This window comes from Xenopus tropicalis, chromosome 10 (assembly GCF_000004195.4).
Source record: "Xenopus tropicalis strain Nigerian chromosome 10, UCB_Xtro_10.0, whole genome shotgun sequence".
In the NCBI taxonomy this organism is placed as follows: domain Eukaryota; kingdom Metazoa; phylum Chordata; class Amphibia; order Anura; family Pipidae; genus Xenopus; species Xenopus tropicalis.
The window spans coordinates 6216620-6237866 of record NC_030686.2 but is presented as its reverse complement, the minus strand read 5'-3'; the positions used below and the strand labels follow the sequence as shown (position 1 = coordinate 6237866).

The 21247-nt window shown below is 43.7% G+C and overlaps 1 protein-coding gene across 1 annotated transcript in view; it reads right to left on the bottom strand.

The window, feature by feature from the left end:
• The window catches only part of LOC101732252 (serine/threonine-protein kinase 17A), a 31329-nt gene extending 21984 nt beyond the window's left edge, over nt 1-9345 (bottom strand). The window contains exon 1 of the mRNA XM_004918717.4: nt 8490-9345. Coding sequence (XP_004918774.1) covers nt 8490-8578 — 89 coding nt within the window. The 5' untranslated portion in view covers nt 8579-9345. The remainder of the gene's footprint in view (nt 1-8489) is intronic.
• Between the last annotated feature and the right edge of the window lie 11902 nt (nt 9346-21247).

Sequence of the window (21247 nt, the reverse complement as noted above, 5' to 3'; positions counted from 1 at the left end):
CCCCCGGTCTGGCCAGTCCTACACTCACTCACTCACTCACCACTCACTATACCCACCAGGGCCCGTGGGGGTATAGTTAAGCCATTGGGTCCTAGGTTTGACTCAAGTTGGGAAGAAGGATGCCGCCACATAGATTAAACATCTTAAAGCAAAGGTTGGTCCGTGTGTATATGGAAAGCTGATGGGTGCCTTATAATTCCAGTTTAAGTAATAGTTTATTAATTGCATTGGCTGAAATACTTCCGTTCACAACAGAATGCTGTGGCGCATTGCCAAAATGTCTAACAGGAATTTTTTTTCCAACCTATATTAAGACGCGGCTTTCAATACAGGGGACTAAAACATCAGGAGAACACGGTTCAGCTTTGGATAATAAACAGGAAAGAGGGTCAAAGAGTCACGGCCTATGGAATTCCTCTCCCTCAGTTCACAGTACAATGTTACGCTATTTACATAGCTTTGCCCCACAACACAAACGCAAGGTTTTCACCCACAGTCGGGAATTATGAGAGTAGACGTGTAAATCACTACTTTATATCCCCGTGTCAACTATACACAGAGAATCCTCAGCACGGAAATAGCCTTAAACCCAAACTTGCTTCCCTTGTTAGATCCCATCACTTATTGCACTTATAATAATGCAAGAATAGCCCAAAACTGAACTTCCAGTATATGGATCTGAGCACCTAACCATGCAGGGATACCATGTTACTAGGGATGCACCGAACCCAGGATTCGGTTTGGTATGAGGCAAAGATTCAGCCTTTTTCGGCAGGATTTTGCCAAATACAAACTCCTAAATGAACCAAAATTGAATTATAATGCACCATAAAGAAAGAGGTGGAAAGCAATAGGGAACAGGAACAGTAAAACCGGCCATAGACACATTGATATTATAATATGAAAACGCTTTTCCTATGATATTTGGTGTGTGTAGGGCGGATCGACAAGACGACCGATATTATAAAAGCTTCAGATATCAGTCATCTCGCCAATTGGGTGAGACAAAAGATTTTGATTGGGCAACATCTGCGTTTAGGGCTGAATCGTCAGGTGGAGGTGGAATTTGTTTTATTTCTACCTCCATTTCTGACCATTCAGCCCTGAGCGTCAATGGAGGGAACCCTTCCATAGCCTGATTGGCTTATGCAATTAGGATTCGGATCTGTATTCGGCCGAATCCTGTATGAATGATTCAGGGTTTGGCCAAACCTGAAAAAAGTGGATTTATGTTACCATAACAGATGTAGTCTCCTATTGTGTGCTGTGCTTATAAATTACTGTGGAACCAGCAAAACAGGGACCTCTAAATGTGGGCATAAACGCTAAGATCCACTTGCTTGGCAAGGTCGCCAAGTGAGCGGATCTTCTCCCGATATCCCCAACATATCGGGCTAAATTGGTCATTTGGCCCTGGGGCCAAACAATCGAATTAGAACAATGGGTATAGGCGTCTGTCAGTTCGGGGACCGCATCAACGAGCCGATGCGGTCCCTGAGCTGACTAAAAATCAAACCTGCCCAATCGAGATCTGGGCAATTTCAGGCAGGCCCGTCGGTAGTGCCCATACATGGGCCGATTAGCTGCCGAATCTGTCTAAGGGACCCATATCGGCAGCTAGAATCGGCCCGTGTATGGGCACCTTTAGATTGTAAGTCACCTGCTGTATAATCTCTTAGGTTAATGCCACCGGCGGCTGATTCTGGGCCTGCGGAAAAACACAGGCCGAGAATTAACCCCCTAGGCTGTCATCAGCCTTTTTCTTTGCCTGAACCCAGAACCAATGAGTGACCCTGGGAGTAGGCACATGTGGTGGATTTCGGCGTGCAATAGTGCAATTATGCATATCCGCCCTGAAATCCTCCGCATGTGCCTGAACCCGGGCCGACGCAATGGTTCCGGACGCAGGCAAGGAAGGAGGCTCATACCAACGAAGATGTTGATTCTCAAAGACCTGTGCGGCATTGGCCTTAGGGTGCCCATACACGGGCCGATTCTAGCTGCCAATACCGGTCCCTTAGACAGATTCGGCAGCTTATCGGCCCGTGTATGGGCACTACCGACGGGCCCGTCCGACCGATATCTGGCCTGAAATCAGGCAGGTTAGAAAATCTAGTCGGATCGGGGACCACATCGGCTCGTTGATGCTGGACCGACTTTTCCTATACCCGCCGTTATAATTCAATCATTTGGCCCCAGGGCCAAACGATTGAATTACCCTGGATTCTCCCGATATCGGTCCCCCGTAGGTGTCGGATATCGGGAGAAGATCCGGATCTTATGGTGTATGGGGACCTTTAGCTCATCTTGTTGCAGAGCTTGGCTTTATCCCTATTGTTGATCCCCACGTCCGGCTTCAGTGGGTGACAGATGAGTTTGCCGACACTGGAAGCAGAGGGAACTCCCGGGATTAGACAAATTGCGTTTTCACACAAAGGCAGGTAAACAATTAGCGGCCAAGCTTGAATGTCTAGCTCTGGTGCGACTCCATAGGCTACCGGCCACCCGCTAGCTGATGATTTGGTGTGAATGACACATAATCTGCACAATTAACCCTTATCATCCACCCCTGTCCCAATGACTCACGAATGTAGGTGTTTTCTTTAGAATTTTAAAAACCTCAATATACACAATGTATTATATATAATGCTCAGCGAAGCAGATCTCCATGCAGGGTCACCTACGGCTGAATTTGCCTAGAAGGTAATTGATCAACTTTATAGAACACAGAACACTGAGAGAATGGAGATGTTGATAAACAGGGTCAAATGTCAGTGACGGCTCTGGAAACATTTCATTGAAAATTAGACATTGTATAATCTCTAAAAGTATCTTTTACATGTGTAGAAATTATTTTTATTTTTTTTAATGTCATTTACCCTTTTAGGAGATTATATATATATATATATATACACACATACAGCATGCATAATATGGATTCCTTGCAGTAGAGAGGCCTGCCAACTTCCCTGTACACACCTACATTATTCAGCCCAGAGCACCTTACTCATAAGCTTTATGCAGAAGAGGAGATATTTTGGGAGCTGTGAGTTCCCTGATTTCAAAACTGCGAGTTAATGGATGAAGTTTAAAAACCACAGCACCCAAACTGTCAGAAATTGCCCCGTGTGCTATTGCCCTAAAGGTGGCCGTGTCCGTACAGGCAGCAGAATGGCCCAGTGTTGAGATTACATGTAGACCTCTCGGTTGAGGATCTCCCATAGACTATTGGGTTTATTTCATGGTTAAATGATTCCCTTTTCTCTGTAATAATAAAACAGTACCTGTACTTGATCCCAACTAAGATATAATTACCCCTTATTGGGGCAGAACAGCCCTATTGGGTTTATTTACTGGTTAAATGATCCCTTTTCTCTGTAATAATAAAACAGTACCTGTACTTGATCCCAACTAAGATATAATTACCCCTTATTGGGGCAGAACAGCCCTATTGGGTTTATTTACTGGTTAAATGATCCCTTTTCTCTGTAATAATAAAACAGTACCTGTACTTGATCCCAACTAAGATATAAATACCCCTTATTGGGGCAGAACAGCCCTATTGGGTTTATTTCATGGTTAAATGATCCCTTTTCTCTGTAATAATAAAACAGTACCTGTACTTGATCCCAACTAAGATATAATTACCCCTTATTGGGGGCAGAACAGCCCTATTGGGTTTATTTAATGGTTAAATGATTCCCTTTTCTATGTAACCTGCAGAACCTGCTCTTGACCCAAACCTGTAATATGTTGCTACTGTAGGACCTGCACCAACCCATACCCTAGCCTTCCCCCTATATACTCTACTTGTGCAAACACTAATGGTACCAAGAGGGAAATCTTTGGGTCAGAGGAGGAGTGTACTTGCCCAGTTTGACCCACACCCAACCCATACCCTAGCCTTCCCCTCCATACTATACTGGTGCAAGCACCTATGGTTCCACAACAGGATATATTTGAGAGCAGAGGAGGAGTGTATTTGCCCAGTTTGACCCCAACCCAAATCTGCAACGGTCGCTCAAATTTCAACCCCAACTCATCCAACTAAAGGGTCCAGCGGGTTTTGAGTCAACTCGTTCATCACTAGATCACAGTTAACTTGCCATGGAAGGATACTTTATCTTCCAGCAACCCAAGTGACCCGTTTTCTCAGTCTAAACTGATCACTCAGTGAAACTGATCCCTGCATTGGCCATCGGCATAATCCCACCATCCAATACCCCGCTGACTGGCCTGTTGACTGGTCTTGTCCCCAAAATGACGTTCACCTGATGGGAATGCCCCAGCTTTCTATTCACTTAACATACAGTATTTGAGGGCATTGGCACACTAGGAAATTAGTTGTCCATGATTAAACCTCATCTTTCAAATCACTGCCTGGTTGCTAGGTTAAATTAAACCCTAGCAACCAGCTGCTTAAATTCCAAACTGGAACAAAAAGCGAAATAATTTAATTATTTAGTTTTTTTTTTTAATTAAGACCGGTTGCAGATAAGAATAGCATTCTCTATTATAAAGGTGAACAACCCCTATAAGGGGTAAAAGAGTGTAAGCTCTTTTGGGCAGGGCTCTCTTCACCTCCTGTATCGGTTATTGATTGCTTTATATGTTACTCCTTGTAGATTGTAAGCTCTTTTGGGCAGGGCTCTCTTCCCCTCCTGTATCGGTTACTGATTGCTTTATATGTTACTCCTTGTAGAGTGTAAGCTCTTTTGGGCAGGGCTCTCTTCCCCTCTTGTATCGGTTACTGATTGCTTTATATGTTACTCCTTGTAGAGTGTAAGCTCTTTTGGGCAGGGCTCCCTTCCCCTCCTGTGTCGGTTACTGATTGCTTTATATGTTACTCCTTGTAGAGTGTAAGCTCTTTTGGGCAGGGCTCTCTTCACCTCTTGTATCGGTTACTGATTGCTTTATATGTTACTCTGTATGTCCAATGTATAAAACCCACTTATTGTACAGCGCTGTGGGATATGTTGGCGCTTTATTAATAATAATAATAATAATAATAATGAAGAATACTGTGAAATGATTTTGGCAACCTATGCCAAGCTCTATATACACCTGTTTTTATCTAATTAAAAAAACTTAACTGGGATTCCAGCCACGTACAGTCACACCTGGGTGCAAGCCTGGGAAATAAAGATTCTCTATTATCATAACCCAGTTGGACAAAGGGTATAATCAAGGCAGAGAGCTAAAGCAAACAGGTTATAATGAGGGCTAATGATCTGTTGGGAAACGCACACACAGCAGGTATTTCAAACATCTCACAACAGCACTACATACGGCTCCCAGGGACGCTGTGTGGCCCCTTCACTGGGATATGATGGGTCAGACTGGGATTTGTGCCTGAATGCACAGGAATGTTAACCCTTTGGAACAATCGGCAAACACTTTTACTGCCTGGAGCTTCCAAAGCAGTTCCGTCCTTCCATGAAATGGCACCCCCCCCCCCCCCCCCCCATGCAGATATTTAGAACAGTCTGAATAAATTGCAAAAAGCAGCTCATTGGGGAAATAGTGAGATAAATCATTATGACTTAAGGTCCCCATACACGGGCAGATCCGCTCGCTTGGTGATGTCGCCAAGCGAGCGGATCTTCTCCCGATATCCCCACCTACGGGTGGGCGATATCGGGAGAATCCAGGATAATTCAATCGTTTGGCCCTGGGGCCATTATAATGACGGGTATAGGCAAAGTTGGTCAGGGAACCGCATCAACGAGCCAATGCTGTCCCCGATCCGACTAGATTTTCTAACCTGCCCGATTTCAGGCCAGATATCGGTCGGGCAGGCCCGTCGGTAGTGCCCATACACGGGCCGATTAGCTGCTGAATCTGTCTAAGGGACCCATATCGGCAGCCAGAATCGGCCCGTGTATGGCCACCTTTATGTATTTCTACAGAGCGAGACAATTTACCATTAGAATAACTGAGCGCAGTGCATTTTGCCAGGACAGAAGGAATTTTACCCCAGAATTTGACAGATCTATGGTAAAACCAAAATAATGTACATATTAGGTTTAAATATACAGTATATTAACAGAGATCAATGTCGAAGTACAGGTATATATATATTTATGTCATAATTAACTGGTGCAGGTCACACAGCAACTTTGGTTGTTGCTGCTTTTAGGGTGAAGACACACTGAGCTACTAGTAGCAGCTACTTTTTCAAGGCTTCTAAACTCCAGAAAATCCCCTGCCATAGACAATACTGAGAATTGCCCCTGCTAAACACATGTAGAGATAGTTATCAGTAAATGATCAGCATTTTTTTTTTTAGTAGCCACGACAAGTAGCTGCTACTAGTAGCTCCATGTGTCACCCCCTTAGGGTGAAGACACACGAAGTTGCTAGTAGCAGCTACTTGTCACGACTACAGAAACAGACAATGCTGATCATTTACTGATAACTGCCTCTACGTGTGTTTTAGCAGGGGCAATTCTCAGTATTGTCTATGGCAGGGGATTTTCTGGCCGTGACAAGTAGCTGCTACTAAGTAGCACCATGTGTGTAGTTCACCTTTGAATCAACTTTTATTATGATGTAGACATTGATATTCTAACTGGTCTTTATTTTTGATGGTTTCAGTTATGTAGGATTTTGTTCAGCAGCTCTCAAATTTGGTATTTTAGCAACTAACTAGTTGCTATGATGCAATTTATCCTAGCAACCAGGCAGTAGCTTGAACAAGAGTTGGGAATATGAATAGAAGAGGGCCTAAATAGAAAGATTAGGAATAAAAAGTAATAACAATAAAACTGGAGGCTCACAGAGCAATAGTTTTTGATGGCCGGGGTCAGTGACCCCCATTTGAAAGCTGCAAAGGGGCAGAAGAGGAAGGCAAATATAAAGTATAAAAAATAAATAACGATGGGAAAATCAAACCTGGCCAAATTTCGGGCAGATATCTATCGGAGAGGCAGAGGCAATTCTCAGTATTGTCTATGGCAGGGGATTTTCTGGCGTTTAGTAGCCGTGACAAGTAGCTGCTACTAAGTAGCTCCGTGTGCCTTCAACCTTAATCTAGCTCTTCTATCCATTATTTATAGCATTTAGGGTGAAGACACACGGAGCTACTAGTAGCAGCTATAGAAACAGACAATGCTGATCATTTACGGATAACTGTCTCTATGTGTGTTTAGCAGGGGCAATTCTCAGTATTGTCTATGGCAGGGGATATTCTGGGGTTTAGTAGTCGTGACAAGTAGCTGCTACTAAGTAGTTATGTGTGTCTTCACCCTTAATCTAGCTCTTCCATCCATTATTTATAGCATGTAATACCTGGTTGGCCACAGTTAGGGCTCTGGCACACGGGGAGATTAGTCGCCCACAACAAGGGGGATTTGTCGCGGGCAACTAGTCTCCCCGTGTGCCAGAGCCCTTAGGGCTGTGACACACACAAGGGGGGTGGTCGCTGCGTGACAAATCTTGTTGCGGGGGACTAATCGCCCTGAAATGCCATCCCATCAGGTAGAATGTAAATCACCGGTGGGATGACATACATGGCGCCGCGATTTGCCAAAGTTTCCTTTCAAGCCAACTTTGGCAAATCGCCCATCCCACCGGTGATTTACATTCTAGCCGCTGGGATGGCATTGCAGGGAGCCCGCAACAATGAAGATTAGCCGTGCGGAGACTAATCTCCCCATGTGTCCCTGCCCTATGGGTGAAGACACACAGAGCTACTAGTAGCAGCTACTTTTTGTGGCTACTAAAACAGACAATGCTGATCATTTACTGATAACTGTCTCTACGTGTGTTTAGCAGAGGCAACTCTCAGTATTGTCTATGGCAGGGGATTTTCTGAAATTTAGTAGCCGTGACAAGTAGCTGCTACTAAGTAGCTCCATGTGTCTTCACCCTTACTGTCCCTTGTGTTGCAGTTAGGGCTCTGGTACACGGGGAGATTAGTCGCCCGCAGCAAAACTCCCTGCTCGCGGGCGACTAATCTCCCCGAGTTGCCTTCCCCCTGCCATCCCACCAGCGAACATGTAAGTCGCCGGCGGGATGGCAGACGCGGCGGGGCGATTTCGGGAAAAAGCCTTGCGAGTCTTTTTCGGCGATTTGCGCGAAATCGCGCCGCTGCGTCTGCCATCCCGCCGGCGACTTACATGTTCGCTGGTGGGATGGCAGGGGGAAGGCAACTCGGGGAGATTAGTCGCCCGCGAGCAGGGAGTTTTACCGCGGGCGACTAATCTCCCCGTGTACCAGAGCCCTTAGAGTGAAGACACACGGAGCTACTTAGTAGCAGCTACTTGTCACGGCTACTAAAACAGACAATGCTGATCATTTACGGATAACTGTCTCTACGTGTGTTTAGCAGAGGCAATTCTCAGTATTGTCTATGGCAGGGGATTTTCTGGAGTTCAGTAGCTGCTACTAAGTAGCTCAGTGTGCCTTCACCCTAACTAAAGAGCAGTTTCAAGGTTACACTGTATGTAACACAAGAGTAAAAAAAAGCTGCCAAAGTAGCACCTTACCTGCCCAGCTCCTTGCCCACCAGTCTGTAGCTGCTGAGGAACGGCTCTTCCCTGAGGGGGGTGTGTGTGTGACTGAGCAGGCAGCTCATCCCTACAGATGTTTCAGTCGCACACAAATGCCAACAAACACGGGACTTTTTCTTTTTTGGGAAAAATATCGACTTTGCGAATAAACTGGAGGAAAATTATCATTCAGATTACAAAAAAAAAATACTAATGAATAAAATCTGTAAAATCTAACGATCGTCCGATGTGGAAAGTTATTACAGTCTGTAGGGAAACGTATGCGATTCTCCCAAAGGCTGGCTTTGCAAGGCACACATGTTGCAAGGCTGCAGTCGCATCACGTTCTGAAGCACCGAGTCGCCAGCAGCGCGACTAAAGGCTGAGTTGTCGCTACTTCCTTTCCCACAGCGAGTCTGTATATAGCGCTGTAGCCATGGGCGTCCGGGGTCGGGGGGTCGGGGGGAGTTTAGTCCGCCATGTACACAACAGGTAATGGGAATGAGCGATACCGCGCTGGGCAGATTAGCGCTGCGCCACTCAGGCTGCTCCTGCCGCTCCCGCACTCTCTCACTGGGAAACTAGCGCTTCCACCGACTCTCTCACTGTAAGGGAAGCGTGGGGGGCGGGGCTAAGCGGGCCAAGGGGCGGGGCTAAGCAGATATGGGGCGGGGCTGATAACAAGAAATAATGGCAATATCATGAGCCGGCTGATAGCGATCGTTGCCAGTCACAGGCGGATTGTAATAAGGGCTTGGGGTGGTACCCCCCGTGTGTGTGTGTCTTCCCCCGGCAACAAGCACGGACACATTTCTGTAAAGCGCTGCGGGAAGGGGACATGTGACTGAGGGTTTCCCACATCGTGTGTGTGTGTGTGTGTGAGAGCCTGTGTGTGTGTGTGTGTGTGTGTGTGTGTGAGAGCCTGTGTGTGTGTGTGTGAGAGCCTGTGTGTGTGTGTGTGTGTGTGTGTGTGTGAGAGCCTGTGTGTGTGTGTGTGTGTGTGTGAGAGCCTGTGTGTGTGTGTGTGTGTGTGTGTGTGTGAGAGCCTGTGTGTGTGTGTGTGTGTGTGTGAGAGAGCCTGTGTGTGTGTGTGTGTGTGTGTGTGTGTGTGAGAGCCTGTGTGTGTGTGTGTGAGAGCCTGTGTGTGTGTGTGTGTGTGTGTGTGTGTGAGAGCCTGTGTGTGTGTGTGTGTGTGAGAGCCTGTGTGTGTGTGTGTGTGTGTGTGTGAGAGCCTGTGTGTGTGTGTGTGTGTGTGTGTGAGAGAGCCTGTGTGTGTGTGTGTGTGTGTGTGTGTGTGTGTGTGTGTGAGAGCCTGTGTGTGTGTGTGTGTGTGTGTGAGAGAGAGAGACTGTGTGTGTGTGTGTGTGTGAGAGAGAGACCGCCTGTGTGTGAGAGAGAGACACAGAGAGACTGCCTGTGTGTGAGAGAGAGACACAGAGAGACTGCCTGTGTGTGAGAGAGAGACAGAGAGAGAGCCTGTGTGTGAGAGAGAGACTGCCTGTGAGTGCCAGTGTGCGAGACAGCCTGTATGTGTGCCCATGAGACAGCCTGTGTGTGCCAGTGTATGAGACAGCCTGTGAGTGTGTGTCTGTGAGACAGCCTGTGTGTGTCAGTGTATGAGACAGCCTGTGAGTGTGTGTCTGTGAGACAGCCTGTATGTGTGCCAGTGTATCTGGGAGACAGCCTGTGTGTGCCAGTGTATGAGACAGCCTGTGTGTGCCAGTGTGTGAGACAGCCTGTATGTGTGTCTGTGAGACAGCCTGTGTGTGCCAGTGTATGAGACAGCCTGTGTGTGTGCCAGTGTGTGAGACAGCCTGTATGTGTGCCAGTGTGTCTGTGAGACAGCCTGTGTGTGCCAGTGTATGAGACAGCCTGTATGTGTGCCAGTGTATGAGACAGCCTGTATGTGTGCCAGTGTATGAGACAGCCTGTATGTGTGCCAGTGTATGAGACAGCCTGTGTGTGACAGCCTGTATGTGTGCCCATGAGACAGCCTGTGAGTGTGTGTCTGTGAGACAGCCTGTGTGTGCCAGTGTGCCCATGAGACAGCTTGTGTGTGCCAGTGTGTCTGTGAGACAACCTGTGAGTGTGTGTCCGTGAGACAGCCTGTATGTGTGCCAGTGTGTCTGTGTGACAGCCTGTATGTGTGCCAGTGTATGAGACAGCCTGTGTGTGTGCCAGTGTGTCTGTGAGACAGCCTGTGTGTGTGCCAGTGTGTCTGTGAGACAGCCTGTATGTGTGCCAGTGTGACTGTGAGACAGCCTGTGTGTGTGCCAGTGTGTCTGTGAGACAGCCTGTATGTGTGCCAGTGTGACTGTGAGACAGCCTGTATGTGTGCCAGAGTGTCTGTAAGACAGCCTGTGTGTGTGCCGGTGTGTTTGTGAGACAGCCTGTGTGTGCCAGTGTGTTCGTGAGACAGCCTGTGTGTGTGCCAGTGTGTTTGTGAGACAGCCTGTGTGTGTGCCAGTGTGTTTGTGAGACAGCCTGTGTGTGTGCCAGTGTGTCTGTGAGACAGCCTGTATGTGTGCCAGTGTGACTGTGAGACAGCCTGTGTGTGTGCCGGTGTGTTTGTGAGACAGCCTGTGTGTGTGCCGGTGTGTTCGTGAGACAGCCTGTGTGTGTGTGCCAGTGTGACTGTGAGACAGCCTGTATGTGTGCCAGTGTGTTTGTGAGACAGCCTGTGTGTGTGCCGGTGTGTTCGTGAGACAGCCTGTGTGTGTGTGACTGTGAGACAGCCTGTATGTGTGCCAGTGTGTCTGTAAGACAGCCTGTGTGTGCCAGTGTGTTCGTGAGACAGCCTGTGTGTGTGCCAGTGTGTTTGTGAGACAGCCTGTGTGTGTGCCAGTGTGTTTGTGAGACAGCCTGTGTGTGTGCCGGTGTGTTCGTGAGACAGCCTGTGTGTGTGTGCCAGTGTGTACATAAGACAGCCTGTGTGTGTGCCAGTGTGTTCGTGAGACAGCCTGTGTGTGCCAGTGTGTTTGTGAGACAGCCTGTGTGTGCCAGTGTGTTCGTGAGACAGCCTGTGTGTGTGCCAGTGTGTTCGTGAGACAGCCTGTGTGTGTGCCAGTGTGTTCGTGAGACAGCCTGTGTGTGCCAGTGTGTTTGTGAGACAGCCTGTGTGTGCCAGTGTGTTCGTGAGACAGCCTGTGTGTGTGCCAGTGTGTTCGTGAGACAGCCTGTGTGTGTGCCAGTGTGTTCGTGAGACAGCCTGTGTGTGCCAGTGTGTTTGTGAGACAGCCTGTGTGTGCCAGTGTGTTCGTGAGACAGCCTGTGTGTGTGCCAGTGTGTTCGTGAGACAGCCTGTGTGTGTGCCAGTGTGTTCGTGAGACAGCCTGTGTGTGTGCCAGTGTGTTCGTGAGACAGCCTGTGTGTGTGCCAGCGTGTTTGTGAGACAGCCTGTGTGTGTGCCAGTGTGTACATGAGACAGCCTGTGTGTGTGCCAGTGTGTACATGAGACAGCCTGTGTGTGTGCCAGCGTGTTTGTGAGACAGCCTGTGTGTGTACCAGCGTGTTTGTGAGACAGCCTGTGTGTGTGCCAGTGTGTACATGAGACAGCCTGTGTGTGTGCCAGTGTGTACATGAGACAGCCTGTGTGTGTGCCAGTGTGTACATGAGACAGTCTGTGTGTGTGCCAGTGTGTACATGAGACAGCCTGTGTGTGTGCCAGTGTGTACATGAGACAGCCTGTGTGTGTGCCAGTGTGTACATGAGACAGCCTGTGTGTGTGCCAGTGTGTACATGAGACAGTCTGTGTGTGTGCCAGTGTGTACATGAGACAGTCTGTGTTTGTGCCAGTGTGTACATGAGACAGCCTGCAGTTTGTGTGTGTGAGAAATACAGCTTGTTCCTGGGTGACTGCTATTACCCTTTTATTTGCCATGAGGGGGCACATTATTTTTACATAATACCATTCATATTGATATAAATCACAGGAAATGTGTGGCTCTTGTGTAACACACAATGCTGCCCTCCACAAAACCTACATGGAACTTCCCAGGGCTAAGCTTTGTCTTTGTACTCCATTATCTGCCCCAAACAGCTACACTATATCAGGTACTTGCTCCTCCCTGTGAGACGGCTTAGATGATTGGCAGAATGCAAGCTTGTCTGATGAAAGGATTTCATTGGTTGGCTCAGAGGTATTTGTTGGCAGACCCCAGCAGCCAGGTGGCACAGGTGGTTGGGGGGGGCTTATTATATTGGTCCCTCCAGGGTAGGGCCTTGTTTACTAAATAGCGTGAATACTGATGGCGGCCCTGACATTTTTTTTATATTTTTATAGTCGGAGCCTGCAGCTTTAACCTTCCTGACGTGAGGGGATAAATAGCTGTTTGCATTGCTGGGTCCATCTGAGGTAAAAGAAAAAAAGTCAGGTGAATGGCAAAGAATGTAAAGAGTAAACCAACGCTGAATGGGGGGAGGAAAAAAAAGGTGCGGGGCCTGTGATGGGTCAGTGGGCTATCAGCGCTTCATCCCATTGGTTGTCAGGTCTATGGCAACAGCTGTGGACTTTTGACACTCACCTCTTAATTTCCCTTCCCCAGTGGGTTTATGTTTCACGCTCCCATCAGCCACCCCTGCACCTCGACATCTGTAGGCCCTGCCTTATATTGGAAGCCCCAGTATTGGGAAAACTGTAAGGTTGTGGAGAATTTTTGAAAAAAAAGTGGTAATTTGAACTTGAAGTGCCACAGAGGGAGCCTAGGTTCAATCCCGGCTAATGGTGGCATGGATCTATTCTCAATATAAAGGGGTTGTCCACCTTTTAGTATGATTTAGTGAGCAATATTTGGGTTGCTAGGGTCTAAGTTACCTTAGCAACCAGGGGGTGGTTTGGATGAGAGACTGGTATATGAATAGGAGAGGCCTGAATAGGAAAGAAAGTTATAAAAAGTAACAATAAACCTGGAGCCTCACAGAGAAATGGTTTTTTTGGCTGCCGGGGTCAGTGACCCCCATTTAAAAAATGCAAAGAGTTGGAATGAGGGAAAACATTTTAAAACAATAACAAATAAAAAATATAGACCAATTCAAAAGTTGCATTCTATAACATACTAAAAGTTAGCTTAAAGATGACCCACCCCCAGCCTTAGTGCATTAGCCCTATCAGAGGCTCCTGGGAGTTGTCATTCAACAACTCCTGCTTGTTTATGCTACACATCAATGAGTGCTGTCACTGTCATTTAGCCAATTCCTTCTTTCTTGCAGTTTGTTAAATAAAACTTTCCGCACATACCCTGGCCAACCCCCATCTCAATTGTTCTTTGGGAAGATGGCGTGATTGGCAGATTCCTTTTGCTTTTTCTTTCTGTATTAATACAAAAAATAACTGTACTTATAAGGAAGTCGTGTTGATAGACAAAAATCACAGTGAGTATCTTAATGGGGGTTTTTCCACCATTGAGTTAACTGTTAGTATGATGTAGAGAGGGATATTCTGACACAATTTGCAATTGGTCTTCATTTTTTATTGTTTGTCGTTTTTTATTTATTTCGCTTTTTGTTCCGCAGCTCTCCAGTTTGGCGTTTTAGCAGCTATCTGGTTGCTAGGGTCCAAATTACCTTAGTGACCAGGGAGCAGTTTGAATGAGAGGATGGTGAATGAATAGGAGAGGGACCTAAATAGAAGAACAAGTTATAAAAGTAAAACTGGAGCCTCACAGAGCAAAAGTTTCTGGCTGCCGGGGTCAGTGACCCCCATTTGAAAGCTGGTAGGCTGAATGAAAGGGGTAGTTGCAGACATTGGTATTCTAAGACTATTTGCAATTGGTCTTCGTTTTTTATGATTCTTCAGTTATTTAGAGTTTTAGAAAAAGGCAAATGTGAAAAAAAATATGAAGAAATAAATAATGAAGACCAATTGAAAAGTTGCTTAGAATAGACAGTTCTATAACCTCTTTATATAAACATTTAGGGGCTGATTTACTAATCCACAAATCCGAATGGGAAAAAATCGGATTGGAAACGAACATTTTGCGACTTTTTCGTATTTTTTGCGTTTTTTTCGTCACCTTCGTGACTTTTTCGTAGCCGTTACGACTTGCGCGAATTGTTGCGACTCTTTCGTAGCCATTATGGCTTTCGTGAATTGTCGCGACTTTTTCATAGCCATTATGGCTTTCGCGAATTGTCGCGACTTTTTCGTATTGAGCGCTCGAAAAATTTGTGACGGCGACGAAAAAGTCGCAAAATACCAATCATTACGAAAAAACCGCATTCGGACGCTTTTCGGATGTTCGTGGATTAGTAAATGTGCCCCTATGTATGTTATAGAATGTCCATTCTTAGCAACTTTGCAATTGGTCTTCATTATTTATTTTTTTATAGTTTTTTAATTATTTGCCCTTTTTTTCCTGACTCTTTCCAGCTTTAAAATGGGGGTCACTGACCCCGGCAGCTAAAACCGATTGCTCTGTGACGCTCCAATTTTATTGTTTTTGTTACTTTTTATTACTTATCTTTCCTATTTAGGACCTGCTTTATTCATACTCCCAACTCTTGTTGAAACCACTGCCTGGTTGCTAGGGTAAATTGCACCACAGCAACCAGATAGCTTCTAAAATCCTAAACTGGAGAGCTGCTGAACAAAACTCTAAATAACTGAAAAACCATTAAAAAAATGAAGACCAATTGCAAATTGTCTTAGAATACCAATGTCTGCAACATACTAAAAGTTAATTTAAAGGGGAACTACCCCTTTAAGAGGGGTTTGGTTATCTGATTGGACTGTCAAAATATCCAGTGACTTTTCATTGAGCCCAGTCAGTCCAATCATGTCTGGTATGCAAGTGACAAAAATAGTAATTTTGTTTGTGGATCTATAATTCCAGAAATTGGCGAGCTGCAACGCGTGCCGTGATTGATTTGACTGGCTGCGCTCGCTTGTTAGGCCGGGTATGCGACGGATCTCAAGTCATCCTGTTCATCTGAAATCTTTCGGTTGGAGGCTGGAGTCCTGCAGTAAATATATATACTTAGCGGCACAGTCATCTCTGAAAAATGGCATGGTGTTTCGGCGAGCTGCTCATTTATAACTATGTGTTGCCTGATGAGAGGTGACATTCTAGTAGCGGCGATGCTGTTATGTCACAGCCTATAAAACTCAAAAGTTAAAATATGACTAAACGCGTACCTCCCAGGCTCCCTTTCCAAGCCAACTGACCTGTGAAACAAGGTTTATTGGAGAGGCGCTTTAATACTAAACCAGTTTAATAAGGCCACCAGAGCATTCCCAGAAATCCCACAGTAGCAATTATTCAAGGGGTTGTTCACCTTTGAGTAAACCCAATAGGGCTGTTCTGCCCCCAATAAGGGGTAATTATATCTTAGTTGGGATCAAGTACAGGTACTGTTTTATTATTACAGAGAAAAGGGAATCATTTAACCATTAAATAAACCCAATAGGACTGTTCTGCCCCAATAAGGGGTAATTATATCTTAGTTGGGATCAAGTACAGGTACTGTTTTATTATTACAGAGAAAAGGGAATCATTTAACCATTAAATAAACCCAATAGGACTGTTCTGCCCCAATAAGGGGTAATTATATCTTAGTTGGGATCAAGTACAGGTACTGTTTTATTATTACAGAGAAAAGGGAATCATTTAACCATGAAATAAACCCAATAGGGCTGTTCTGCCCCAATAAGGGGTAATTATATCTTAGTTGGGATCAAGTACAGGTACTGTTTTATTATTACAGAGAAAAGGGAATCATTTAACCATTAAATAAACCCAATAGGACTGTTCTGCCCCAATAAGGGGTAATTATATCTTAGTTGGGATCAAGTACAGGTACTGTTTTATTATTACAGAGAAAAGGGAATCATTTAACCATGAAATAAACCCAATAGGTCTGTTCTGCCCCCAATAAGGGGTAATTATATCTTAGTTGGGATCAAGTACAGGTACTGTTTTATTATTACAGAGAAAAGGGAATCATTTAACCATGAAATAAACCCAATAGGGCTGTTCTGCCCCCAATAAGGGGTAATTATATCTTAGTTGGGATCAAGTACAGGTACTGTTTTATTATTACAGAGAAAAGGGAATCATTTAACCATTAAATAAACCCAATAGGACTGTTCTGCCCCAATAAGGGGTAATTATATCTTAGTTGGGATCAAGTACAGGTACTGTTTTATTATTACAGAGAAAAGGGAATCATTTAACCATTAAATAAACCCAATAGGACTGTTCTGCCCCCAATAAGGGGTAATTATATCTTAGTTGGGATCAAGTACAGGTACTGTTTTATTATTTACAGAGAAAAGGGAATCATTTAACCATTAAATAAACCCAATAGGGCTGTTCTGCCCCCAATAAGGGGTAATTATATCTTAGTTGGGATCAAGTACAGGTACTGTTTTATTATTACAGAGAAAAGGGAATCATTTAACCATTAAATAAACCCAATAGGACTGTTCTGCCCCCAATAAGGGGTAATTATATCTTAGTTGGGATCAAGTACAGGTACTGTTTTATTATTACAGAGAAAAGGGAATCATTTAACCATGAAATAAACCCAATAGGGCTGTTCTGCCCCCAATAAGGGGTAATTATATCTTAGTTGGGATCAAGTACAGGTACTGTTTTATTATTACAGAGAAAAGGGAATCATTTAACCATGAAATAAACCCAATAGGGCTGTTCTGCCCCCAATAAGGGGTAATTATATCTTAGTTGGGATCAAGTACAGGTACTGTTTTATTATTACAGAGAAAAGGGAATCATTTAACCATTAAATAAACCCAATAGGACTGTTCTGCCCCAATAAGGGGTAATTATATCTTAGTTGGGATCAAGTACAGGTACTGTTTTATTATTACAGAGAAAAGGGAATCATTTAACCATTAAATAAACCCAATAGGACTGTTCTGCCCCCAATAAGGGGTAATTATATCTTAGTTGGGATCAAGTACAGGTACTGTTTTATTATTACAGAGAAAAGGGAATCATTTAACCATTAAATAAACCCAATAGGGCTGTTCTGCCCCCAATAAGGGGTAATTATATCTTAGTTGGGATCAAGTACAGGTACTGTTTTATTATTACAGAGAAAAGGGAATCATTTAACCATGAAATAAACCCAATAGGGCTGTTCTGCCCCCAATAAGGGGTAATTATATCTTAGTTGGGATCAAGTAGAAAAACTTTTAAAATTACAGAGAAAAAGGAAATCATTTTTAAAAATTATAATTATTTGCTTATGGTAGATGGCCTTTATGTAATTTGGAACTTTCTGGATAATGGGTTTCCAAATAAGGGATTCCATACCTGTATGAAAAAGTAGCAATAATGGTTAAACTGTAGTTTCACAAAGCAATCGTTTTTTTTTTTTGGCTGCCGGGGTCAGTGACCCCCATTTGAAAGCCACAAAGAGTTAGAAGAAGGTAAATAATTCAAAAACTATAAATAAAAAAATAATGAAGACTAATTGAAAATTTGCCTAGAATTGGCCATTCTATAACGTACTAACAGTTAACTTAAAGGGGTAGTTCATTGTAAAAATGAAACTGGGTTAAATGTAATCTATAAAGGCTGGAGCTTAGTTAGTCAGTGACTTTAGGGGGAGCCACGTGGGACATAACTGTCAGTTCGTTTGTGAGCACTCAGGTCAGATTCAAATGCAAACTAACTGACAGTTATGTCCCACGTGGCTCCCCCTAAAGGCACAAAGACCTTCATCATCCCTGTGTTTGAGCAGCGTTCTCCAAATTGTCATGTGGATGTTTGATTAATCAGAGATAGGAGCAGCAGCCGCCAGTCATGGAACAGGACCTGAGTGTCAGCTGACATAGTTGCTTACCTGGCAGTAAATTCCAAAAGACATTTTTAAATGAAAATTATACCCCTGAAAAACACAGGTCTATAAAAATAAGCTGTTTCATATAAACATTAAGGCTTTTTATGAAAAAAAAAATTATTTTTTATATTTAATACCTTAGCTCCGGGTACATCTTGGCCCTAATTGCCCTGGCCTGGCCTGACCTTGGTCTCGGCTGTGCTTCCAGCTCCACTGCTTTGGATGAATATCAGGGGACTTCGGGGGACAATTCTATGCGTTTCAATGGAGCAGGTAAGTTAGATTTTGGGTGCAAGTGATGGGTCTGTTACTGTGGGGGATCGGGTAAAGGAGCTTAAAAGGGTTTGAGTTAACTTTTAGTATGATGTAGAGAGTAATATTCTGAGACAATCTGCAATTGGTCTTCATCTTTTGTTTACCGGTATATATAGGCATCCTAAGGCCAGGGGGTGGCCGTTAGGTGCCTATATAATAAATAAAGTATAATAAAAAAATATATAATAAATTAAGTTATATAATGTATAATATATATCTACAATAGATTAAGTTAAAAAAAAAAATTCCTAGCCTCTGCCTATTGGGACACCGGACCTAAATACAGCCCTATGTATGGCTATAGGGAATTGTACCAAGGGCATAGCATTACAAGGGAAGTTTATTCCTATACCGATCTGCCTGTATCGATCCTGTTACAGATATTTATTTCCTGGTACTTATAAATTACTGACACATTTACAGAGATTCTGCATCATTCACATCAGTAAGATATCCACTTAATATCAATCCATTACATTTAGATTGCTCTGTGAGGCTACAATTATATTATTATTGCTGTTTTTTATTCTTTATCTTTCTATTCAGTCCCTATCCTATTCATATTCCAGTACCTCTGCCTGGTTGCTAAGGTAAACAAGACCCTAGCAATTAAGTAGCTGAACAAAAAGCTAAAAGAAAATAAAAATCAGTTACAAATTGCCTCAGAATATCAATTTCTATGTCATACTAAAAGTTATAGGTGTACAACCCCTTTAAAAAGCATATTAATGAAATATGAACCTGATAGTAGAGTAGAAGTTTGACCTTGATGGACGTGTGTCTTTCCAACCCGTTACTATCTAACTAAATGATTGACAGGATAATCACGCCAGGGGCCCAGTAAGCCAGAGGGCAGTGACTATAATCCTTTTTCTTTCTCCTAGGCTCCTCCATAGAAATGGAGGAATAAAACAGTACCTGTGCTTGATCCCAACTAAGATATAATTACCCCTTATTGGGGGCAGAACAGCCCTATTGGGTTTATTTCATAGTTAAATGATTCCCTTTTCTCTTTAATAATAAAACAGTACCTGTACTTGATCCCAACTAAGATATAATTACCCCTTATTGGGGGCAGAACAGCCCTATTGGGTTTATTTCATGGTTAAATGATTCCCTTTTCTCTGTAATAATAAAACAGTACCTGTACTTGATCCCAACTAAGATATAATTACCCCTTATTGGGGCAGAACAGCCCTATTGGGTTTATTTCATGGCTAAATGATTCCCTTTTCTCTGTAATAATAAAACAGTACCTGTACTTGATCCCAACTAAGATATAATTACCCCTTATTGGGGGCAGAACAGCCCTATTGGGTTTATTTCATGGTTAAATGATTCCCTTTTCTCTGTAATAATAAAACAGTACCTGTACTTGATCCCAACTAAGATATAATTACCCCTTATTGGGGGCAGAACAGCCCTATTGGGTTTATTTCATGGTTAAATGATTCCCTTTTCTCTGTAATAATAAAACAGTACCTGTACTTGATCCCAACTAAGATATAATTACCCCTTATTGGGGGCAGAACAGCCCTATTGGGTTTATTTCATGGCTAAATGATTCCCTTTTCTCTGTAATAATAAAACAGTACCTGTACTTGATCCCAACTAAGATATAATTACCCCTTATTGGGGGCAGAACAGCCCTATTGGGTTTATTTAATGGTTAAATGATTCCCTTTTCTCTGTAATAATAAAACAGTACCTGTACTTGATCCCAACTAAGATATAATTAATATTTATTGGAAGCAAAACAATCCTGCTGTTATTTCATGTTTATATTATTTTTTAGTAAACCTAAAGCATTGAGATCTAAACTACAGAAAGATCCCTTATCCGGAAGACCCCAGGTCCCGAGTATTCTGGATAACAGATCCCACACCTGTATTTAAATAAAATGGAGTCTGTGGGAGATGGCCTTTCTGTAATTCGGAGCGATCTGAATAATGGGTTTCCAGATAACAGATCCCATTCCTGACATTAAAATCTTAAATCTTCCTTTGTGTAAATGTTTACACTCCCTGATTATTAACAAACCTTCATAATAGTCTGGTTTAGAGGCCAGAACTTAATATGAACTTGAGAGCCTGTTTGGCAGAGCCAAGTGTTGCACGAGGGGTGGCTCCCTGATTCTACTGTAATTCTCTAGGGGCTTTGTAGAATCATTTGGGATTTGGGTTCTTGTTCTCACTGGTGGTCTCCCACTGTAAACATATACCCCTAAGGGCATAGTTTAATGAACTACATCTAATCTTGGGGATTGAGTATAAAGATGTGACTTTTCCAGCCACCCATAGAGACATTTACATCATCTTTTATTCTCTATTATATAATAAAGCTGCTGTTTATTTTTTACCACCTATAGACAACCTCTGGAAGAATGCAATTGTTTTGAAAGACTTTTAGTATGCTGTAGAATTGCCAGTACTTACCAATTTTTCAATTGGTCTTCATTTTTTTATAGTTTTTGAACTGCACTGGTACAACTGGGGTGTTTGCTACAGAAACCCTACTATAGTTTATATAAATACCCCGCTGTGTAGCCCCGGGGGCAGCCGTTCCTGCACTGGTACAGCTGGGGTGTTTGCTACAGAAACCCTACTATAGTTTATATAAATACCCCGCTGTGTAGC